This window comes from Branchiostoma belcheri, unplaced genomic scaffold, assembly GCF_001625305.1.
Source record: "Branchiostoma belcheri isolate BF01 breed outbred unplaced genomic scaffold, Haploidv18h27 scaffold2, whole genome shotgun sequence".
Taxonomy (NCBI): domain Eukaryota; kingdom Metazoa; phylum Chordata; class Leptocardii; order Amphioxiformes; family Branchiostomatidae; genus Branchiostoma; species Branchiostoma belcheri.
The window spans coordinates 2966810-2987375 of record NW_017803490.1 but is presented as its reverse complement, the minus strand read 5'-3'; the positions used below and the strand labels follow the sequence as shown (position 1 = coordinate 2987375).

At 42.9% G+C, this 20566-nt stretch overlaps 2 protein-coding genes across 2 annotated transcripts in view; both read right to left on the bottom strand.

Moving 5' to 3' along the window:
* Window positions 1–9079: 9079 nt before the first annotated feature.
* LOC109469038 (tripartite motif-containing protein 3-like) lies at window positions 9080–12458 on the bottom strand. Its single transcript, XM_019767429.1, has 3 exons — window positions 11058–12458; window positions 9861–10656; window positions 9080–9360 (listed from the first exon to the last, which is right to left on the bottom strand). The coding sequence occupies exons 1-3, from the start codon at window positions 11884–11886 to the stop codon at window positions 9081–9083; spliced, it is 1905 nt and encodes a 634-aa protein (XP_019622988.1). The 5' UTR covers window positions 11887–12458; the 3' UTR covers window position 9080.
* Window positions 12459–14754: 2296 nt separating this feature from the next.
* The window catches only part of LOC109468693 (organic cation transporter protein-like), a 6565-nt gene continuing 753 nt past the window's right edge, over window positions 14755–20566 (bottom strand). The window contains exons 3-12 of the mRNA XM_019767009.1: window positions 19957–20104; window positions 19418–19521; window positions 18139–18251; window positions 17614–17782; window positions 17107–17245; window positions 16696–16796; window positions 16384–16518; window positions 16016–16095; window positions 15724–15832; window positions 14755–15541 (exon numbers count right to left, since the gene is read on the bottom strand). Coding sequence (XP_019622568.1) covers window positions 15304–15541; window positions 15724–15832; window positions 16016–16095; window positions 16384–16518; window positions 16696–16796; window positions 17107–17245; window positions 17614–17782; window positions 18139–18251; window positions 19418–19521; window positions 19957–20104 — 1336 coding nt within the window. The 3' untranslated portion in view covers window positions 14755–15303. The remainder of the gene's footprint in view (window positions 15542–15723; window positions 15833–16015; window positions 16096–16383; window positions 16519–16695; window positions 16797–17106; window positions 17246–17613; window positions 17783–18138; window positions 18252–19417; window positions 19522–19956; window positions 20105–20566) is intronic.

The following is a 20566-nucleotide window of genomic DNA, read 5'->3' as shown; positions in this document are numbered from 1 at the left end:
ATTTTGGCCAAAAAAAATTACACAACTTATCAACCAAGTGATCAGGTCTAAAGACTAAAGTGACAATTTGGGGGGAAATTTGGCATTTTTACTAATTGAAGGTCTCAAGTTTTTTGGTGCCTAAGAAAATTGTGCAAAGTGTTGGAAAAGTGTGACATAACGTGCGAGTGAACCTAGCGTCAAAGCCTGGAGGAGAAAACCTCTGGGCCAGGGTAACAAAAATACACACAATCCCCTCTCCATTAGCGTAGTAGGCCTGATGACGGACAAAGTTGTTCGTCAACAAGTCTACTACGCAGAGTCGAGGCATGTGTAAGTTTGAACCCTGGGACACAAGTTCCTCCTCCAGGCTAAGCCCAGGGACAAGAAGTGGAAGGATACAACATACGGAAAGAGAGGAATCGTGTTTTGTCATGCAGTGATATAAACTCAAACTCTGTTATCACTGTTAACGTACTTGCAACAATTCAAACTTCACGCTCCAAAATCCAGGCCTAGTCTCAAGCTTATCAAATAAAGTCTGCCAGCAAAAAGTATCACTGTCAAACTTTACCAGATCAACATGACACGAGACCTGAATTTTGCAACAGGAGGTTAGTATTGCTACAAGTCCATCAACAGTGATAACAGAGTCTGGGGTCTACATGACTTCACAAGGAATCAGCGAAACAAAACTACACCAAATCATTTAGTACCCAAAGACTATTCGCTCAAAAGTTCTTCCATTGAAACGATTTACCTTTTAAAACTGCCCTTAAATACTACTTTTAGTTATACATACATTTGTACCTAAAGAATGGCTACTTTTAAATTAAAAAGCTCCTAATAATGATCTCATACGTTGCAGAGACCGAGGTGACTGGTATAGAAGACTAGCCTACACTACGTTAAGGCCATACCTGCTATTAGACACTTTTAGGCCAAGGAAAAAAATCATGTGTTTCTTGTTTCAGTCCTAAAAAAATTAGGGTCGGTAGGTAGGGATTGTATTTTTTTCACCTTAGCGACCTCTCTTTATATATAGCTAGTGATCCAACTTATACATTACAGTTTAACAAACTTACATGTATATTTTCAGTATCAATGTTGGAAAGCCAATTGTACAACATTTCTTCACTCAGGTGTCAGAGCTAGAAAAGATTAGTCGACTTGAAAAATTTATACCCCTTGCATCTTGCTGAGGTTTACCCCAAAAGAAAAGACTAGGGTCGGCAGTTTTTGTAGGGTCAGTCGAAAAGGGGAAACACAATTGTTTTCCCTCTCACTGCAACTGTCTACAGTTAAGTTACACTAGCTCTAAAATGACTACTTTTGAATTAGAATTAGCCTACATTAATGTCTTTCTATCTCATCTGTTGCAGAAACTGCTAGACACTAGACTTTTATCAACCTCTCACTGTAACTCATTTTACAATACCATTTAGTTTTATTACCTGAACCACCTACGACTAAATGACTTTAGAGTAATATACACCTTCCAGAAAGAATTATAGATGTATTTTTGTGTTGCTGATTCCTTAACTCAATTCCTCCCTTTCAAACATCACACACAGCTTACCTGTAGTACATTCACACTACTGGAAGAAAGCACAACATTGCCTTTTCCTTTTTCTGTAAAGAAATAGGACATATTTTCAACAATCATCATGTGACCAAACCATTTTTCCCGGAAATTCACTCTATCAGGTAACACAAAAACGGTCCTTTTGAACACATTATATAATTTATTATTTCATGTATCGATGTACATGTATATTACTTACATCTTGCAATTGTTTACAAAGTTTTTTTTGAATGCTTATCAATGTTTTTTATTGAAAATTATATGCATGATAAAATATTGTAAATAATTTTCCTTGTGTTTGACCTAGATTTTAGGCATTACATTTTACAGTCAACATTGAAAAATAAACCTACAGAATTTCAGGTTAATTTTGGGTCGAACTTTGTATGCTTCTTGCAAATTCATAACAATTGCAAACACATAACTGTTACATTAAAATATGGCAAAATTAGATATTATCTTTGATGTATTTTCAACTTTAAGTAACATTCTGTGCCATGGACATTACAACTATTCAAAGAATAAATTTTCAGGCTTGAAATAGTTATGTTTTTTGGTCAAATTTGCCATAAAGTTACACCTGACTGAAGCATAAAAACAGATCAAGCTCTTGTACACTGCATGTCGTGAACAAGAACTTCCACCAACGTGAACAACAGATTTCAACTGGTGCCATCACGCTACTGTAGTGTTTAGAAATAGTTTGTTGGGTAGATCAAATGTGTCAACTCATAGAACTGTCAGGATGACATGTTTCAATTATGATTTGCGGGTCATTCTCTTATGCAATTTACCTTATATACATGTAACAAAGACTGTAGAAGTCAGAAAATCTCTGTATCTTCATGATATCCAAGTTTGACATTCAATCAACAGTGTTTTTGATAGATCCTAAGTTAGTGAGAAATTCCACTTTGTTCCATCTAAATTACCATTTTTGAGCGCTACACAATATTTGCATTGTTCATCCCTACACGTTTTGCTGCTTTAATGATTGTTTCACCATGTAGATTGTGTTTTCTTCAAATCAAGGACAAGTTTCTTTTCAGAAATTTAAAAGGTTGTATGGCATGATGATGAGGTTATCAGGGAAAACAGTTTGGTCACAAAATGCTTTTGAAAACATATCCCATTGCTATACAGAATGAAATTACAGACAATATTACAACTTTACAAGTGCTTTCCTCAATAGGAAAATGTACTGTGTTCTCCGCCATAAATGCATACAAATATTAGTCACAATCTTAGACTAGATTAGTATAAGAAATGATAACTCTTTCAATCAAAAATGACAATGAATAGTAGAGAGGGCCAGTTTGGATAATCTGGTGTTTGGAACAAAAATTTCAGAGGATCGCAGAGATGCCCTATTCCAACATATTTCATTGTCATCTTTAGAGGTTTGCATGCATATGGGAGGTCGCGATTACGCTTTGCACTAAATTCTTGAAGGCAACAGCCACGATTTATTCTTCCTTCGTGCAGACTTGGTGCTTAATACATAGACTTAGTTCGACTTCGAATTATGCAAAATTCAAATGGCAAGGCGCAAAAGTATGCAACAGTTTGCAAAGCAACGACCCGATATTACGTACGCTTCTCTCGTGCAGGCTTGACGCTGTACCAATAATGCAAAGATTACGTTCAACATTATGTCATGACGACTTCGAATTATGCAAACTTCAAATGTTAACGCGCAAAGGTATGCAAAGCAGCAACCCGGTATTACGCTTCATTCAATGCAGGCTTAACGCTTTACCCATAATGCAAAGATTACGTTCAACATTACGTCATAACGACCTGACTACGCATTACGCAAACCTAATATCAGTAGTGCTTATACATTGCGGCATGCAGACCCCATTTTTGAAAGAGTTCTGAAAATAAAAGCCAACTCACGGTCAAGGTCCGATGTTCTCTTGTCTCGTAGATAGGTGACAGGTCCCTCAGGAACACACACAGGAAAATCCTCCTGGAATACTGGACAGGCACACAGGATACCCGATAGATCCTCCAAGAATTCGGACAGGAACACAGACAGGTCCCACAGCACACACAGGAACACGGTCAGGTACAGTCTCAGCTTCCCATAACCTAGGGTGTAAAAGAAATAAACATTCAGAAAAATCTCATGCCATTTTTACATACACTAAGTTTATGCCAAATTAATGTTTACAATATTCACATTTTATGCATGACGTCTTAACATTCACAACATTTCTTACAAAACCTGCTTTGATTGGGGGAAGAGTACATGGAACCTTGTTAGTGAGGCAAAAGAACAGCAAAGCCAAAAGTGAACATAGAATATTCTGACCACACAACAATCACATGAAAATACATCTCACAGTCACTCAAGATACAGTATCAGCTCAAAATTCATGTTTGGGACTGGCACTGGTGCACCCAACCTAAAAAATTAGGTGCACAAAAAAATTTCTGGTGCACCATATAAAACAAAACCTAATTACAGATTTTGACTGCTCCTCTTCTGAGATTAAATCTGAGATGAGAGCTAACATCAAAATCCTCAACAAATATTTTACTATTTTTCTGACACTTAGATGCCAAGACTATCCTGTATACTATCATACATTTCATATGTACAAAAATACCAACAAAAATGCACCCACAGAAAAAAAATTGGGTGCACAGCCCCAATTTTGGCGCCCAGTATTTCGAGCCCTGAGATATCACATAAGTCGTTACAATCCATTTATTCTAAAACCTGCGTTGGTTGGGGAAAGAACACATGAAACATTTGGTTGTTAGTAAGAGAAAACCAAAATCACAGCCAACAGTGAACATAGACTACCTAGTAATAGTACTCATCACCAAACAACAATCACATGAAAATACATCTCATGCAAGATATCACAATCCAAATAACAACATAATATTTATCTCATGTTGACATTCATTTACAAAAACTGGCTTAGGTGCAAAAACATCAGAACCAACTTCAAATGGAAATGCATTTTAAATATCAGCTCATGAAAATATTCACAGAAATAAAACAGTCATAATAGTGTAAACAGCATTTCTAAGGTACTCAAAAAGTTAAGTAAAACTCACAATTCTGCAAAGACGAACATTATAATAACAATTTTCACGTGAGAAATCCATCTCAAAGTTATTAAACAGTAGCTCATATGATGACTTTACCCACTGGCACATCCATCTGAAAACATTTTTTTCATAAAATATACCTGGTCAAACATTGAACTGCTTGAACTGGGGACAACCAAAAGGTATATGAAAGTAAAGTCATGTTACCACAAACATGAAATCTGAGTACATGCGTAGTACATGATGGATAGAATACTCACGTGAAGTACATCATGTCAAATATGTATTTATGTATCAATTAAACCATCATCATCACATGCAAACGTGTCAAAGAAACTGTACAGGATTTCACTTTAACAATCATTTACCACATGCAATATTATCAACTGATAATAAGATTTCAACTCGATGAAAGTTGATGAACAAGTCATGAAAGGATATCGAGCCCCATCGCGTATACAGACCTGCTATGGATTCAAACTGCCGCCGCGCCGTGTGCCTGCGAAGCTGGTGTGTTACGCCGAAGGGCGGTTTAATATACCGGTTATACAGATACAGAAACCCAGGATCACAATGCCACTGCGATTTGTTGTTATTTGTTGTCAAGTTGTGTTCCCATAACTTACAGTACCTCTGAAAACATTTTCCTTGGTTTGGAGCTCCTTGATGGATTCCAATTCAGAATCTGCAACAACATGCATAGGAGCTTCAGTAACAGCAACATGGCATACAAATTATCATATTCAGGTATTGTTGGCTGTCATCAATTTGTCTAAGGCTTACACGACAAATATAAAAATTCCAATCTCAGAATCTACCAAAGTCAAGATCAAGAGTCTGTTTGGGATTTACCGCTCAACAACTGGAAACTATTAACGCCGTGGCTATTTACACTCCCGGTGTGTATATAAAAGACAAATAGATTTTATATACACTCCGAAATACTAGCCTCCTTGGTAGGCCCAAAACTTGGGTTTTTGTGAGTGTTTGAGGATTCAGGGGCACCAAGTTTAAACCTCGGTCTTCAAGTTTATCTTATTGGATGATGAAAATCAGAAAACAACACGGAAATCTCCACCGAAGTTCGGTCGAGCGGACCGCCCCGCCCCGCTTGCGCGGGGCCCGGGACCCTCCGCTCCCGGCGGCGGCGGCGAGACCCGTCGCGCGCCCCTGGCGTCCTCGCTACCTGGTTGATCCTGCCAGTAGTCATAGGCTTGTCTCAAAGTTTAAGCCATGCACGTGCAAGTTTAAACTGTCTCAGTGAAACTGCGAATGGCTCATTAAATCAGTTATGGTTCCTTTGATCGTCACATCCTACATGGATAACTGTGGTAATTCTAGAGCTAATACATGCGGAAGAAGCGCCGACCTCACGGTCTGGCGTGCATTTATCAGACCAAGACCAACCCGGGGTTCGCCCCGGTCCCTTTGGTGACTCCGGATAACACAGCCGATCGCGCGGTCTTCGCACCGGCGACAGATCATTCGAATGCCCTATCAACTTTCCGGGAGTGTATATAAAAGACAAATAGATCTTATATACACACCGGGAGTGTATATAAAAGACAAATAGATTTTATATACACTCCCGGAGTGTATATAAAAGACAAATAGATTTTATATACACTCCTGGAGTGTATATAAAAGACAAATAGATTTTATATACACTCCGGGAGTGTATATAGCCACGTTCAACTATTAATGCATAAAAAAATGCTGACCTGTTCCAGACCAAAATAACGCCTGTCTCACAGCCCTAAAAACCTATGGTGGATTCTTTGTGTCTTTTCTACCGACAAATTTACCTTCCTGGTACTATATGAAGTATATCATTATCCTGGATATGATCTTTGATACATTTTAAAACAACTCTGTTACCGCCCCCCTCCCCACTCGAAATTGCCGGTCGTCTGTCTCCTCTCCTTCCGAATGATCTATCACCTTGTCCATGTCATCCTCTGCCGCAAACGGAATTATCGTGTCCCTCCTGTCTGCTCTTGGCCTTGGAACACTTTGGTTTTACATAGACTTTGACCAAAACGCACAGGGCAACAACACAAACCACGTTTCAACCAAAGCTATTGAGGTCAGAGGTCACAGGTGTGCACTGTTTAGCGCCCCTCAGCGGTTTATTTACAAACTGCAGCTCTTAAGGCAGAGGTGTGCTGTTTACCAATACGGGTTGACATTTGGTTGGCCTCGCGTCTCTGTATAGGTTATTCACGCTTTAAAATACAGGGATACCTCATTATGATTACAGCGATTGATATCAAAGAATCTGTCAAACTTTCTTTAAACGAAAGAAGAGATCTAGATCGACATAGAGCACCATTCATACCTTGAAGATCAGGCTTGACCAACTGCCTGTAGTACCCGTATACCAGAGTTTTTATCCGGTATTCTTTTTTTTTCCTACTTCAGGATCACTGATTTCACCCTCATAGAATAGTAATTGATTGACCCTTGTTCAAAGAATTGGTGGATACGGTGCTAATTGCTTTTTTATCCTCCTCTGCATGCAGATACCATGGACCTCCATGCAGATACATATTCACTGGACTACATGTGCCGGCACAAATGCGCCACCAGCGGTTACTTAACTTAGTGCAGCGTTAACTCGTGGGGGCAGTTGCCTCAACTTATCTTCGAAATTCTGTCTTTTTGCTTCATTTAACTTAAGGGAGATTTACCTATAATACTCCGGAGAGTATCTACGACAAATTAAAGTACAGCTTACCTCAAAAGCGGACGTGGCGCGTCTTCCTGGGCGGAATTTTTACCCCCTCGTTCTTCCCGTCCATGCATGTACACTCGCCATCTTGGAAATGCGTGTTTCACGCACATGTGCCTGTGTCACCTGTAAATCATGAGCAAAATTTGAATTCAATAATCAAGTTAACATAAGATTAACGATAGGCCAATAGGCAATCATCACACATGCAGGCCTGAAAAATACGATGATTTAATTATGGCTTAGTTCTCAAACTATCCACTTCGTTTAACTTTATAAATTTAGGAGGAAAACACACCTTATAATTTTTTTTCAAAACAAAATGATCTTTGTATGACCCATTCATCTTATGGTTCCGACAAGAACGTTTTCTAGCTAGTAGGTGACAAACATTGCGATAAACGCCTCTAGGAATACGTCTATAATCTTGTATCATATTTCTTCGATTTTCGACTAATCGTGTCTCTTTATCGACGATTTTAAACTGAAAATTCAGTTTTACTGCCCTGAAATCGTTTCGGGTGCTTTAAAACATTTGTGTGTGTGTGTGTGTGTGTGTGTGTGTGTGTGTGTGTGTGTGTGTGTGTGTGTGTGTGTGTGTGTGTGTGTGTGTGTGTGTGTGTGTGTGTGTGTGTCTTGANAACCCACCCACACCCCACCACACACACACACCCACCCACCCAAAAAAAACGTCAACCACTCGCGGAACGCCTGCAACGGAGGTCGGAGGCTATAGAAATGCCGGTCCCACAACGTCTCACAACCTAGCCCGACTCGCATGTGTTTCAATAGAAGGTACTAGTATGTTGTCAGAAATAAAAACAAAACAGCCGTATTTTAGCTCAAGAAGCATGTTAGAATATCGCAAATAATAGACTCTTACAGCAAAATTCAAACTCTACGATATCCATCAGTGTAACGGATCGTGCACATTTGCTACATATTTTCCGTCTATACAGTTACATCTTCTGCACTGTTCTTAAAATTTCTACACAATTCAATTTAGTTCATAAGTCTTTCAGAATAACACTTATACTCAGTATTTAATTTCTAAACAGAACATTCCTCAAGTAATCTAATAGCTACATATGTATAATGCAACCTAACAATATACAGGAAGGGATGGATTCTATTCGCCTTGTTCAAACTATATTCCGCTCCGCTTTCCTAAATTCTAACAATGTATTTTCAAACCTAGAAGCAATATAACATGATACGATGACAAAGTACAAATGTAGCAAATAATACCTATCGAAACTTTAGTTTTCATTTCTAACAGCACCAATGTGCATACATTACACAGAAGGATAATAAGTCGGATAAGAAAAAATCCCGCCACGGTATGAACGGGGTCTCAGTAGCCTCTACCAGGCTTCGGAAGGCGGCTGGAAAGAGTAGAAATCGGCCTAGTAGAGAAAGATAACATGCCGGGGGAGTTGGTCCACTAGATAGTAATGTTTGTGGCAAACTGTGCTATCTAGTGAACCAACTCCCCTGGCATGTTACCTGTCTATTTGGACAATTTATACTCTTTCCAGCAGCCTTCCGAAGCCTGGTAGAGGCTACTAAGACATCGTTCATACTGGGATTTTTATTATCCCACTCTCTCTATTCCGGCCGCCTCCCGAAGCCTGGTAGAGGCTATGGTCTTAGTCCCCTCAAACTAAGATCAGTTTCCAATATTACCAAACATGATTATACAAGCAGATAGCCCATCTATGGAGTGATGACGAACAGACACTGGTGCACGGAGTCCAGAACGACGATTCGACCGTCGCTTAGCAACGCCACCTCTTCCGGCCGGTCCAGCCCGTCCGCTCTCGTCCCCAGCACCCTGAGGAACTTGCCGCTAGAGTTGAACATCTGCACCCGGCCGTTGTCCCGGTCCGCCACGATGACGTTCCCGCGCCGGTCCACACACACTCCCCGCGGGGAGTAACACTGGCCCTTCTTCTCTCCCCAGCCGCTCAGCGTCCTCTGTAGCTTACCGTCAGGTCTGGGGAACAAGACAAGAACCTGAGTTTAACATAGAGTATGTGCAGTAACGAATAATATGTACTAAAAGCGCTTCTAGGAAAATTGAACTTCTATAGATTTTAACCAGACTGGTCTGATCTAAAGAACTTTTAAAATTACCATGTGGATTACGTCGAGTTCAAGTCCGATTTCTTGTATTGGAAATTACCGTTCAAATTTGTTTCATAACTTCAATGTGTTGATCTTTTCAATAAAGCAAAGCGAGTAACAAAAGACAATGTAGTAGAACTTACTACATGTTTTATAATAGTAACGCCGCTATGACGACAAAGACGAATATAAGGTATACAATCACGTTTGTATAATAGAATATTGCCATGGAGTAATTTAAGCCATTAACAGCTTTGTGCAATATCTAAATTACCGCCAAATTGTTTTAATCCCACGCTATATGCCCAGTGCACCACACATAAAAAAGCTTTCCTCCCAACCTCTGCTTGGAGATGACGTATGTCTCACCTGTAGACCTTGACGCAGTGTTCCCGCCTGTCCGACACCAGGATGTCCCCCTGCGGGCTCACGGCCACCCCTCCCAGGAACGCCGGGCCGGAGAACATCTTCTGCGCCTGCCCGTCCGACGTGAAGATCCGGATCCCGCTCTCTGAGGCCACCACCACGTGACCGTCCAGCGGGCTGATCGCGATCCGGCTGGACTTGACGTTTCGCGCGAATGACGTCACGAAGGCGCCGTCCTCCTGGAACACGTCGACGCCGGGTTTCCGCCGGTAGGTGACGTACAGGTTTCCCTCGGCGCCGATGGCGACCCAGACCGGGGCGTGCTCCGTGTTCCTGCCGAGCCACGTCTTGCTGAGGGTCGGCATGACGCGCACGAACTCCCCGCCGCTGTTCAGCACCTGGATCCGCTTGTTGTCGGTGTCGGCGACGAAGATGACGTCGTCTTCGGAGACGGCGAGTCCGCACGGGTGGTTGAACTGTTCCTGTTTCGTCCCTGCCCGTCCCACCATCACAGACCGGTCCGATGTGCGGCACTGCTCCTCCTGACACTCTGCCAGCACCGCCTCGTCCGAGTGTTCAGCCTCCCCGTTCCTCTCCCCGTTGTTGTTGCCGTTTACGGCGACTCCGTTTCTCGGTCTAGCGTCGACCAGACCATCGTCCCGACTGTCGGAACTGTCCGAACTGACCCGACGGATGACCGGCAGCTCCTCCACACGCCCAATTCGGAACACCCCGTCCTCGGGAATACCTCTAGACGTGAACTTCAAGCCAAGGTCAAAGGCGTCAAGGTCAATCTCGGCTGTAGGGATAAAAATAGAACAACGCCAGTTACAACCTTGGCCATTTTGTGGCGAAAGATCTAGATTTTTAGCAAGATAATAATGACGGATCCGACTGTCGACTAGAATCTACGACAGCCTCTTCTGTCGGGTGAATGCCCTTAGTTTAATTTGCTGGTCTTAGAGCTGTCGAACGACGAATATGTCAGCCTCATAAACAAGATAAAGCTCTTTTCAGCCCCTTTTAGCATTGATGACTACTGCAAAGCCACTGAAGGGGAAAAAAGACTAGCTGTTTTAATTCCAGACACCTAGGCTATAGTTCTACTGGACAGTAGTGACAACTGTCCCAAAAGGATGCAAAAGACTATTAAGTTAAGTGCTGCTATTAGTGGAAGCGACACGTGAGAAACCGTCCTACCTGTAACATGTGTCAGCCTCTGGCTCAGGTGAATCATGTCCGACTTCGCCCCGGATAGTCTCAAGTAGTTGTCCTCCTTACAAGACGTCTCAGCCTTTTCTACCGCGTGAAGCAGATGTGCGACGGTTTCTATCGTCTCCGATCTCTTCTCCTGAAGGAGGCGACTTTTTTCGTTATACTTGGACTCGACGTCTGCCCCGAGTCTCTCACGCCGTGCAACTATTCTGTCAATCAAAATCTGCGCTTCCCGCTCAATCTCCTGGATAAGTTTGTCTCTCCTGGCGCGAAGACTCTTGTCGGAGGCGTCTAACTTGTTCAGCGTCGCCCCGCCGTTGGAAACGCCCACCAGACACGACGATATCACTGTCTGCACTTCTCCTTGTTTCTGCTTGATGGCGTCGCTGAGTAGACGCACCTGGTGACCCTTGTGCGGGTTCGGTTCTTGGACGCAGTCCTCGCAGATAGCCTTGTCGCAGTTGTCGCAGAAGATTCGAGCGTTTTCCACGGGGTGTTCGCAGCCTTCCCTGATGGCTTCGGGCGAGTCTGGCGGCGCGGCCGGCCTGCTCTCCAGCGCCCGCCTGACGTCATGGACCCACAGGCTGTCTGGGAGGTCGTTAACCCCACCGGCTGGGAGAGACACAGATTTCTTACACCTTGGGCACGAGAACGTCCCGTCTTCTCCTGCCTTCTCTCGCAGACAGTCCTGACAGAACAGGTGCAGGCATGGCGACGCCTTCAGTTCTTTCTCCTTGGATGCTCCGCAAATCCCGCACGACAGAAATCCACCAAGAAGCGGCGTTTCCGCCTGCTCAGTCTCTGTCGTCGCCATTGCTGCACGCCAGTCACAAATCACCTGAAGACACCGTGATACACCGGTGACAAATGGATGGCGACTCTACTTACGACGTTAGACTCAATATGCAGGGCGTTCTGCTCGGCTGTGTACAGCTGTAACTGTTGTTATCGGGTCTGGATAAGATCAGGACTGACCACACCGTGCCGGTACCCGGGGCTGTACAGGTACAAGTCGTCTGGTCAATACAATAGACGGACTGTCCTTGAAGCAGCGCCACGAGGACACATGAAACTCACTGGAGTAAAAGGGGGAGGGGGGAAAGGTTAGAAGGCTCAGAAGAAATCACGTTATACGATCACAGGGTAGACGTTCTTGTCACGCACATATTGCGTCATGCTGAAGACCAGGTGAAGACAAGGCGCACTGTCCGTACGATGTTCTTCCAACCGATACTGACACTGTACTGGGAATAAAAACACAGAGACTAGGGGGCCGCCTGTATACACAACACCCCCGCATATCATGGGAAAATCCTTCAGCGGCAAGTCGTGTGTGGAAGATTGGCCAACAAGTTATAACCGCGACAATTAGAGGATATGATAGGGGGTTTAGGAGACACTGTACTAAATGTCACTAAAGGTCAAATGAGTGAAAATGAAGTATTACTTTAAAGTGAGTCTCTCAATTTCTTTGTAAGATTTCTAGAGCTCGAATTTCTTGATATGAGGGGAGAAGAAGTATTAAGACACTTGGTGGGGGTTTGCCTTGACTCGTAAATAGGCAAGAACCCCTTCCCGAAACCCATTTCGTAGACTCCACTTGCCACGAAGTGCGCGCACTCGTGCGTAATGAACTGAAAAAGTTGCTACCACACTGGTTTTACGGAGGGGGCGGGGTGGTAGAACAGTCCATTATATTTCGGGGGCGCCAAATACCCGTGCCTATGAACCAACACCCTATCATCAAAAGTTACTTCGTTAAGTTCTTGATAACTTTTATGTTTTATGTAACGCGTAGTTTTACATTTCTTTTGTTTCATTTCCACGGAAGTTAAGTTACGTCCCCTATGTGCGAATGGCATCTCCCTGCATACGTGTGTTCCTACATGCGTGAGTTAACACAATTATGGTGTAACCCCCGTAACATTTACGTCAACACTCACTTAACAAGGGAACACACAATGTACAAAACAGACCAAGGGGAGCATCAAAAATCTCGAGCTCACCTTCAATCGTAATGCAGTAATTAGCGCTAATCGTTTAAATCAGAACCCTGCCTTGTTCGCATTTAATTATCCGAGTGTAATGTGACATTTTGAAGGTTGAATGTTAGACCATTCGGGTGTGAAAAAAAAGGTAAAGGTTAACATGGGTAGGCCGTGGCCGGTCACAGAAACATAATAGTATTGTTAAGAGAACTAAGATTAAATCCGGATCATACTTTGCGAAAGATATTCCTGGCCTTTATGTCAAATCCCGAGACATTGTTGTTGCGAGGTATTATAGAGAATTTAGCTTCAAAGTTGTCCCGAAATTTTGTACACGTTGAAAACTATCATACGATAAATTGAGACACTTATACAAGCCACGTATAAAGGAAACATGTTTTCTATGATGTTTTGTTGAATGCGAAAAGAATACACTCAGGCTTTCCAGGCCTTTCCATTCTGTGGATTGTAAACATTATTTAGGGAGGGGGGGTTTCGTCTTCCACTAATGCCAAAAACGGAATCCAAATCTGTCAATATTAATTTACACAGTACAACCGGCATTACTAGCTAGTCTCTACCAGACTAACTAAGCTGGCTATATATAGGAGAATAATTGCCAGGGGGAGTTTGGCCGCCTTGTAGGTTTGACTGGCCGGAGGGAAAGAAACTACCTCCCCGCGGCCGGACTCCCTTGGTCAATTTTAGTAACTTTTTTGCCGAATTCTACGATCCGTATTCCCGTAGAAAGGCCTGGTTTTACTAACCACATGTCAGATATATCATGTTAATTTGCATGAGTGAATTAAGTTTGACAGATAAACCCGGTGTCACCGTATGCTGGTCGGGTGGACCGGTCCAACTGCCCGCCTCTCTACTCAGAAATCACCCTGACATCATGACCTGTCTTTTCGTTGAAATCATTTGCGGTGGAAAAATGGAACAACTGAAGGGGAAAGAGGTCAACTTTTACCATGTGTGTGTTTTGTGGAGGGGGAGGGGGGTCGGGGAAAGAAACCTCCCAAAAGCAGTATTGAGCCCTTCTCATTTAGCTACTTGCGCACTATTATAACACTACAAATACTATTGATAAAATACGAATAGACAGAATTACTGTCAATACTGGCCTTTATCCATTTGTCTATGGATTACAAACAATATTTTCTGATTTCTCTTTATATCCATACATAAATATATATATATATATAATAGCTTTAGTCGAACAGTCTATTCAATCTTTGCTCTCAACAAATCCCTTTAACCCTCTCTTATCCCTACTCATCCACGTGTTAGTTGACATCGTCATAGTGGCCTAGAAAGACCAAGTTAAAGATAAACACAAAAAGACATACATGTACAGTACTTACTGGAAACGTAAGGGGAAATACAGTACAATACTACAGTACCTTCACCTATAGTACAGGTGAAAATGAGTACTGTATTGTCCCCTGTGTTGGTGGTGGCATTGATATAAGTTGAAAAAAACTTGAGTGTGCCGTCACCACGTCTTGTGATTACATGTTGGAATATATAAAAAATAGATATAATATATCTTTCTTATCTTTTCAAAAAACCCACCTACACCAATCCATGAACCTGATTACGAACTTGTAGCGTGTCAGATGACATAGCCATTACTTATTTAGTGACGTAAGACCACGGTGAAAGAAAAGCCGTACTTACTATTGGGAAGTTCTCACGGAAATTTGAAATATATCACCGCCGAGGATTGTTCGTGCGTCCACATGGCCTTTCAGACTCGAACCCAATGCTAATCAGGTATGGCGTCAGAGAACAGTTAGTGTCAAATCTATTTCTGGAAAGGCTTTTGGTAAATCTGATTAGGTTTAAGCCTTTGAAACAATCTCAGAACCCAGTGATGCCATCGCTAAGATTAAGTATTATATTTCTATTTGGGAGCAGAATGTAGGAATCAAATTAGAAAGGCAGCATTTGCAGGCAAATGCAGGATGATTCATCACATATCAGACAGTGTCAAGCTTGCAGTACTATGAGTTATCAATAGGTGACGCGATTGCAATTTATGTCGCAATGTTAGTATATACTATAAAGTAGAAGCACCCAAGTTAGAGCTGGTCAACCTTCTTGATTGTACCAAGGAGATTGTACGAAGGCCCATAGGAACATGTTTGGTAGCCTAGGCCTCAGAGGCTACAAATGGTATTTTAGCAGAGGCTACGAAATGTCCTTGTGGGCTTTCGTATGATTCCACTTTGTTTTCATCATTCCTCGTTCACAATGCCTTCCCCTTTTCCAAAGTTTTCTCCCTCTTCGATGGTAGCCGGAAGTTTCCTTCCAGCCGTTTCCGGTAGCAGCAGCGTCAGCAGTCCGGCGGCGATCGACGTTCCTCCGAAGATGACGTAAGGCATCGGCGCCCAATGACGGCCTAGCAAATTCACGAACGGGGCGGCTATACCTCCGACGCGAGCGCTCATGGAGGACATACCCATGCCGATTTGCCTGGGATTTGCATGGAAAATGACAACATATTAAACGTACCTTGTTCAAGTTGAAGTTTAAGGCACATTTGCCATACGATTTTTGACATACCTTTTAGCAAGGTCATGACAGAGCTTTGTGTCGTTAAGGTTTTCGGGCAACACCAACACCTTAAGCAACCTTAAGAAGAGAAGACTCCATACCTGACAACTGTGGGGAATATCTCTGCCGAGAAGACGTACGTCACGCCGAAGGAAGCGGTGATGCAGAACTTCCCGATCATAGCCAGGGTCGTGGTCATCCAGCCAAGGTCTGCGACGTATCAGAAATAAGACTGATGATGGTATATTTGTGGACCTTGTGGTTAATTGTGAAAAGCACAGGCCTTTATAGCCAAGATATGACTATGACTACTAGATCTTGCAATAAGAAAAGTCAAGCAAGGAAATTTGTTTGTTTGTTTGTTTGTTTTTGTAGAGATGAAACCATACGCACGTTTGGGGATGAAGAAGGCCACAATACAGGCAACACCACCAGCCAGAAGCAGCGCACACAGAGGCCAGCGTCGGCCGAACCTGCAAGGACAGAATCAGGTATAGGAGAAGCCATCTGTGACGGCTGGATTGCGACGGTGGACGATATGAACTCATTGGCACTTTTGATCAATTGCTAACGTCACGTATCCGTTAAGTCTCGTGTGAATAAGGTCACGTGTCTGTAACCGTAACTTTCGCGAGATTTAGCTTTGAAGTGATTGGTCATACATTATCCTGATGAAGGCGACAGTGGTCGTTGAAAATTTGATCTCTGTGTACTCTTTGTGTTGGAATAAAGTTCAACATTTTATTATGATTTCAACCTACTTATTGAGGAGGAAGATCGGGAGGAGGTTGGCCGGGATCTCGATGAGACCGGAAATGGCGAAGTTGAGGTAAACATTTCCGCTCAGGGCGGAGAGGTTCAGGGATATCCCATAATACACCAGGGTGTTCACGATCCTGCAGAAGTAGAATACACGACGTTAAATTTTCAAAAGATGATCTATATATAAACATTATGATCTATGTATGAATATTATGACCTATATATAAACATTATGGTCTATGTATGAATATAATGATCTATATATGAACATTATGAGCGAAAAAAGTCAAACTTTAAAGCGTTTCACTGACCAGAGAAAGAAGATATTGAGAGTCCACTTCCGAAGGTTCGGGGTTCTGAACAGATCGATAAACGTGTAGACCTTCTCTTTCGTCTTCTTCTGATCTTTATCCTCCGTCTTAAAGACAAAAACCAAATGATATGAATTTAGTACTTTACCGACTCTTCAATGGCGTCAGCAATTGGCCAAAACGCCCGGAAGTTGATATCGCCTGCCGTCTTCATCAGGGCATACCAAGTTTTACCAACCATCATTCAATAGAGCCGGCGGGCGGTATCGACTTAGTGGCTCTTTTTGACCAATCGCTGACGCCACGTATCCGTACGGTTTTCGTAAGTTCTGAGGTAGGCAGCAGTAAGACAGTCCCTTACTTCGTTGGAACAAATTTTTAACATCATTTTAAGTAGAGAACATTTATCACCTGGGTCAAAGGAATGTTGTCATGGAAAACTTCGTCTGGTAGCGTAACCTTGGCAACCGTCGCGCCTTTCCGCAAAATGGCCGCCGCTTCTTTGTGACGACTTCTTGAGATCAGCCAACGTGGGGACTCGGGGATAAGCCTGCAGATTGGATTAACGATACATGTATCTTTAAAGTAAAATACAACGTTTGGTAGAAAATGCTGGATATTAAAGTTCCAACTTTGCTGCCTGAAGTGCCCGTGGTAGCAAGGGAGCATGAGCTGTTTTCTAAATGCTGAGTGCATCCACACGCAATACAAAATATATTTTCCCTTAGGTTATTCTGATGTCAATCATTTTCCTAAATCATCAATCCATCATCCTACAGCAGAGCCATGGAAACATACATTTCACGATGCGTATGAGTATGACTTTTTTGTCAATTCCCACCCAAAGCCAACGTAAGGAACAACTGACAAAACCCCACAATAGACAACATTTTCAAAGAATATTGAAAACAAACTTACCACCAGAAAGAGATGAAGAGGAGTGTCGGCACAGTGATGACGACTTGAAGCCATTTCCAGGTCCGTATGAAGTAGGCGATCGCGGCGAGAATTGCTTGCGCGAGAGCGGCGAAGATCCAAAAGACCATCCCTGTAAAACTGCGTTTGTCGGCGGAAACCAGCTCTTGTACTGGGAAAAGTTTGAGGGGTTTATTATAAGGAAGGACGTTATGTGGTACCAATAAGCCACCTCACAGCTTGCCGGTAATGTCAGAGGTTAAGGCTCCTGAGTCGAAAATGCACTATACTTACATGCATGTCACCGTGTACTAATATGTGACAAGTCAATCCATGCATTTTTATATAGGACGGTACATAATAATTTTCATATTAAAAGTGTTAGAAATTCAACCAAAAAAACTGTACAAGTGCCCCCTACTACAAAGTATTCTTCAGGGTATATTAGTGTCCTGAAATTCTTTGCCATACGTTGTATTTTATACCATTGTTGTTATCGTTTTTACTATAAGAAGAATTTTTTCTTACTCATCACAAAAGCAGCCAGAAAGGTGACCATGGTACTTGTGGCTATGAAGAAGCGGAAGGCTATGAAGGCAGCGTAGTTTGGCGAGAAAGCGCAGACGATACCGGACACACAGATACCGACCAGGGAAGCCAGCAGCACGGGTCTACGGCCCCATCTTTGTGGCGTCGCCCAAAACAGGAACAGATGGTTATCAGTGACATTGCTTAGAGTTTAATGGGTCTTAGAATCATGCAGGTTATCAAAACACATTAAGACAACTTATAAACTGACAAACTTTAACGACATTGAAATAACACTTATACGATGAATTGGGTAATTTTCATACTAGTAAATCACGATCATTGGAAGCATTATCCTGCTTGATGATTGTCAAGTTAAATATAATTTTTAGGAAGTGAATGTGGAAGACAGCATACCTGGTACAGATGGTACAGATGTGTATTCAGGAAAAGAGTTTTGTTTAAGACATATTATAATAGTTCATCATCATCATCTTTGATACTGCTTAGCCTTCTAAAGAGAAGATTACTAGCAGCTGCGCATTAATACTGTGTGCAAAGTGCAAACAAAGGGTAAGGTAGGGGTGGACATGGACAAGTGCAAGGACAGGACAAGTGAAATCAGTGGTGCTAGTGTTACACGTATTTACATATGTACAAGGACCGGGAAGCAGCTCAATGCAGCGAAGCCCGTCCCAGCTCAGCTTTGAACTGGGAGATGGACTTCGCCTCCGCCACACTGGGCTCAAGTTCATTCCACTCCTTGATGGTGCGAGGGAAGAACGAGAGCCTGTAATAGTTGTTCTTACTCGCGATGGTCTGCAGCTTTAAAGCGTGATTAGTGCGGCGGGAGCATCGAGCTGCCGGGACAAGACACGAGGTGTGGGGGACAGAGATGGTGTTGTGCAGGACTTTGAACATTGTGGTCAGTCTGGCCATTTTGCGGCTAGTTAGTGACGTTTGCAAGCCTTTCAGATTCTTCTACTTACCGTGGCCCCGGTAAACACCGGAATACCTGGGATACACCGGAATACGGCGGAATACAGATTCGATTTCTTCTAGACTGGAGTCCACTGGACTAGACTCTAGTGTCCACCAGACTCCTTTGCAGGTTGAATTAATGCATGTGTATGCGTAGTAGAGATCGGCCTATAAAAAGAATGTACCTGGCCAGGGGAGTTGGCCGGCCATATAGGGCCCAATTTGCCGATTTCTACAGTTTGTTCAGCCTGCAAAAGAGTTTGGTGGAGACTAACTATCAGACCAAGGACAGACTGACCTGTCTGCCACATGCCCGCCAAACACGGCTCCAACCATGAACCCAGCGAACCACACAGACTTCGCCATGCTCACTTTCCAACTGCTGTCACAGACAAGGTCCCACTGCAGACAAACAAGTGTATTCTTATAGGGACTCATCTGAGCAATTATTGTCGTATTTACGTCAAGAGATTTGGCTTGTATAGCTATGCAGAACTTCAAATGTCTGTCTTTCGATACAAATGTATAATGCCTCCTATGCCTTATTGTTATCAATACATTATTAATATGGCAGGCGATCGAAGTCTCGTGAAATCTTACCTAAAACCTCGCGAGAGTTGAAGTTAGCTTTATACAACGTACATGTACTTTCCGTTCAGTGCTGAGGTGTATAGACAGAATAAAGGCAAGGTTTAGAATCTGGATTGGACTACCGTGCATTAATGCAGAGCAACACTTTTGAATGCTAAAACGTTTTTCTCATTCATGCCTGCCAGCAGAAATACCTTTTAGAATAACATTTAAAAATTTTAGGAGGGAGACACATATGCATCTTACGTCGGTAACGACAGTGCTCTTGTATTCGGACGTGTCGTGCTCGTACCCCCGGTCACACTTGATCTGGGTCCGGTTGGCCACTGGATGTGCTTCAACAAAGTCTCGATAGGTGACGTTGTGGGTAGCGTTGGGAAAATTATAGCTGTAACTAATCATATAGGGGATTTTGTATAACTATCAGTTCAGGTGTCACATACAAACACTCACATACGTACGTACTACACACACACAGACACACAGACACATACACACACTGAAACACACACACACACACACACACGTATGACCATTATACACATGTATATAACAGAAGAAAAGAAACTCAAGGAGCTTAGAGAGCTCGCGAGGCAGAAGACACGGTGGAAAGAGATGAAGAAAGACTGAATGCGGCTACAGGACATACCCACACGACTGTAGACGCAGAACACAGTGGATGATGATGATATAACAGAAGGAGAGAGAGCTAGAGAGGGAGAGAGAGAGCTGGAGAGAGCTAGGGAGAGAGAGAGAGAGCGAGAGAACGAGAGAACGAGAGAGAGAGGAGAGGGAGAGAGGGAGAGAGACAGAGAGGGAGGGGGAGAGAGGAGGAGAGAGAGGAAGGGAGAGAGAA

What these genes read in the sequence shown, in the direction of transcription:
- LOC109469038 (XM_019767429.1), bottom strand. Translation starts at nt 11,886, where the DNA reads ATGGCGACGACAGAGACTGAGCAGGCGGAAACGCCGCTTCTTGGTGGA. An exon ending in GAGGCTGACACATGTTACAG is followed by an intron (nt 10,657 to 11,057) that starts GTAGGACGGTTT and finishes TTATCCCTACAG; the next exon opens with CCGAGATTGACCTTGACGCC. An exon ending in CACTGCGTCAAGGTCTACAG is followed by an intron (nt 9,361 to 9,860) that starts GTGAGACATACG and finishes CTTGTTCCCCAG; the next exon opens with ACCTGACGGTAAGCTACAGA.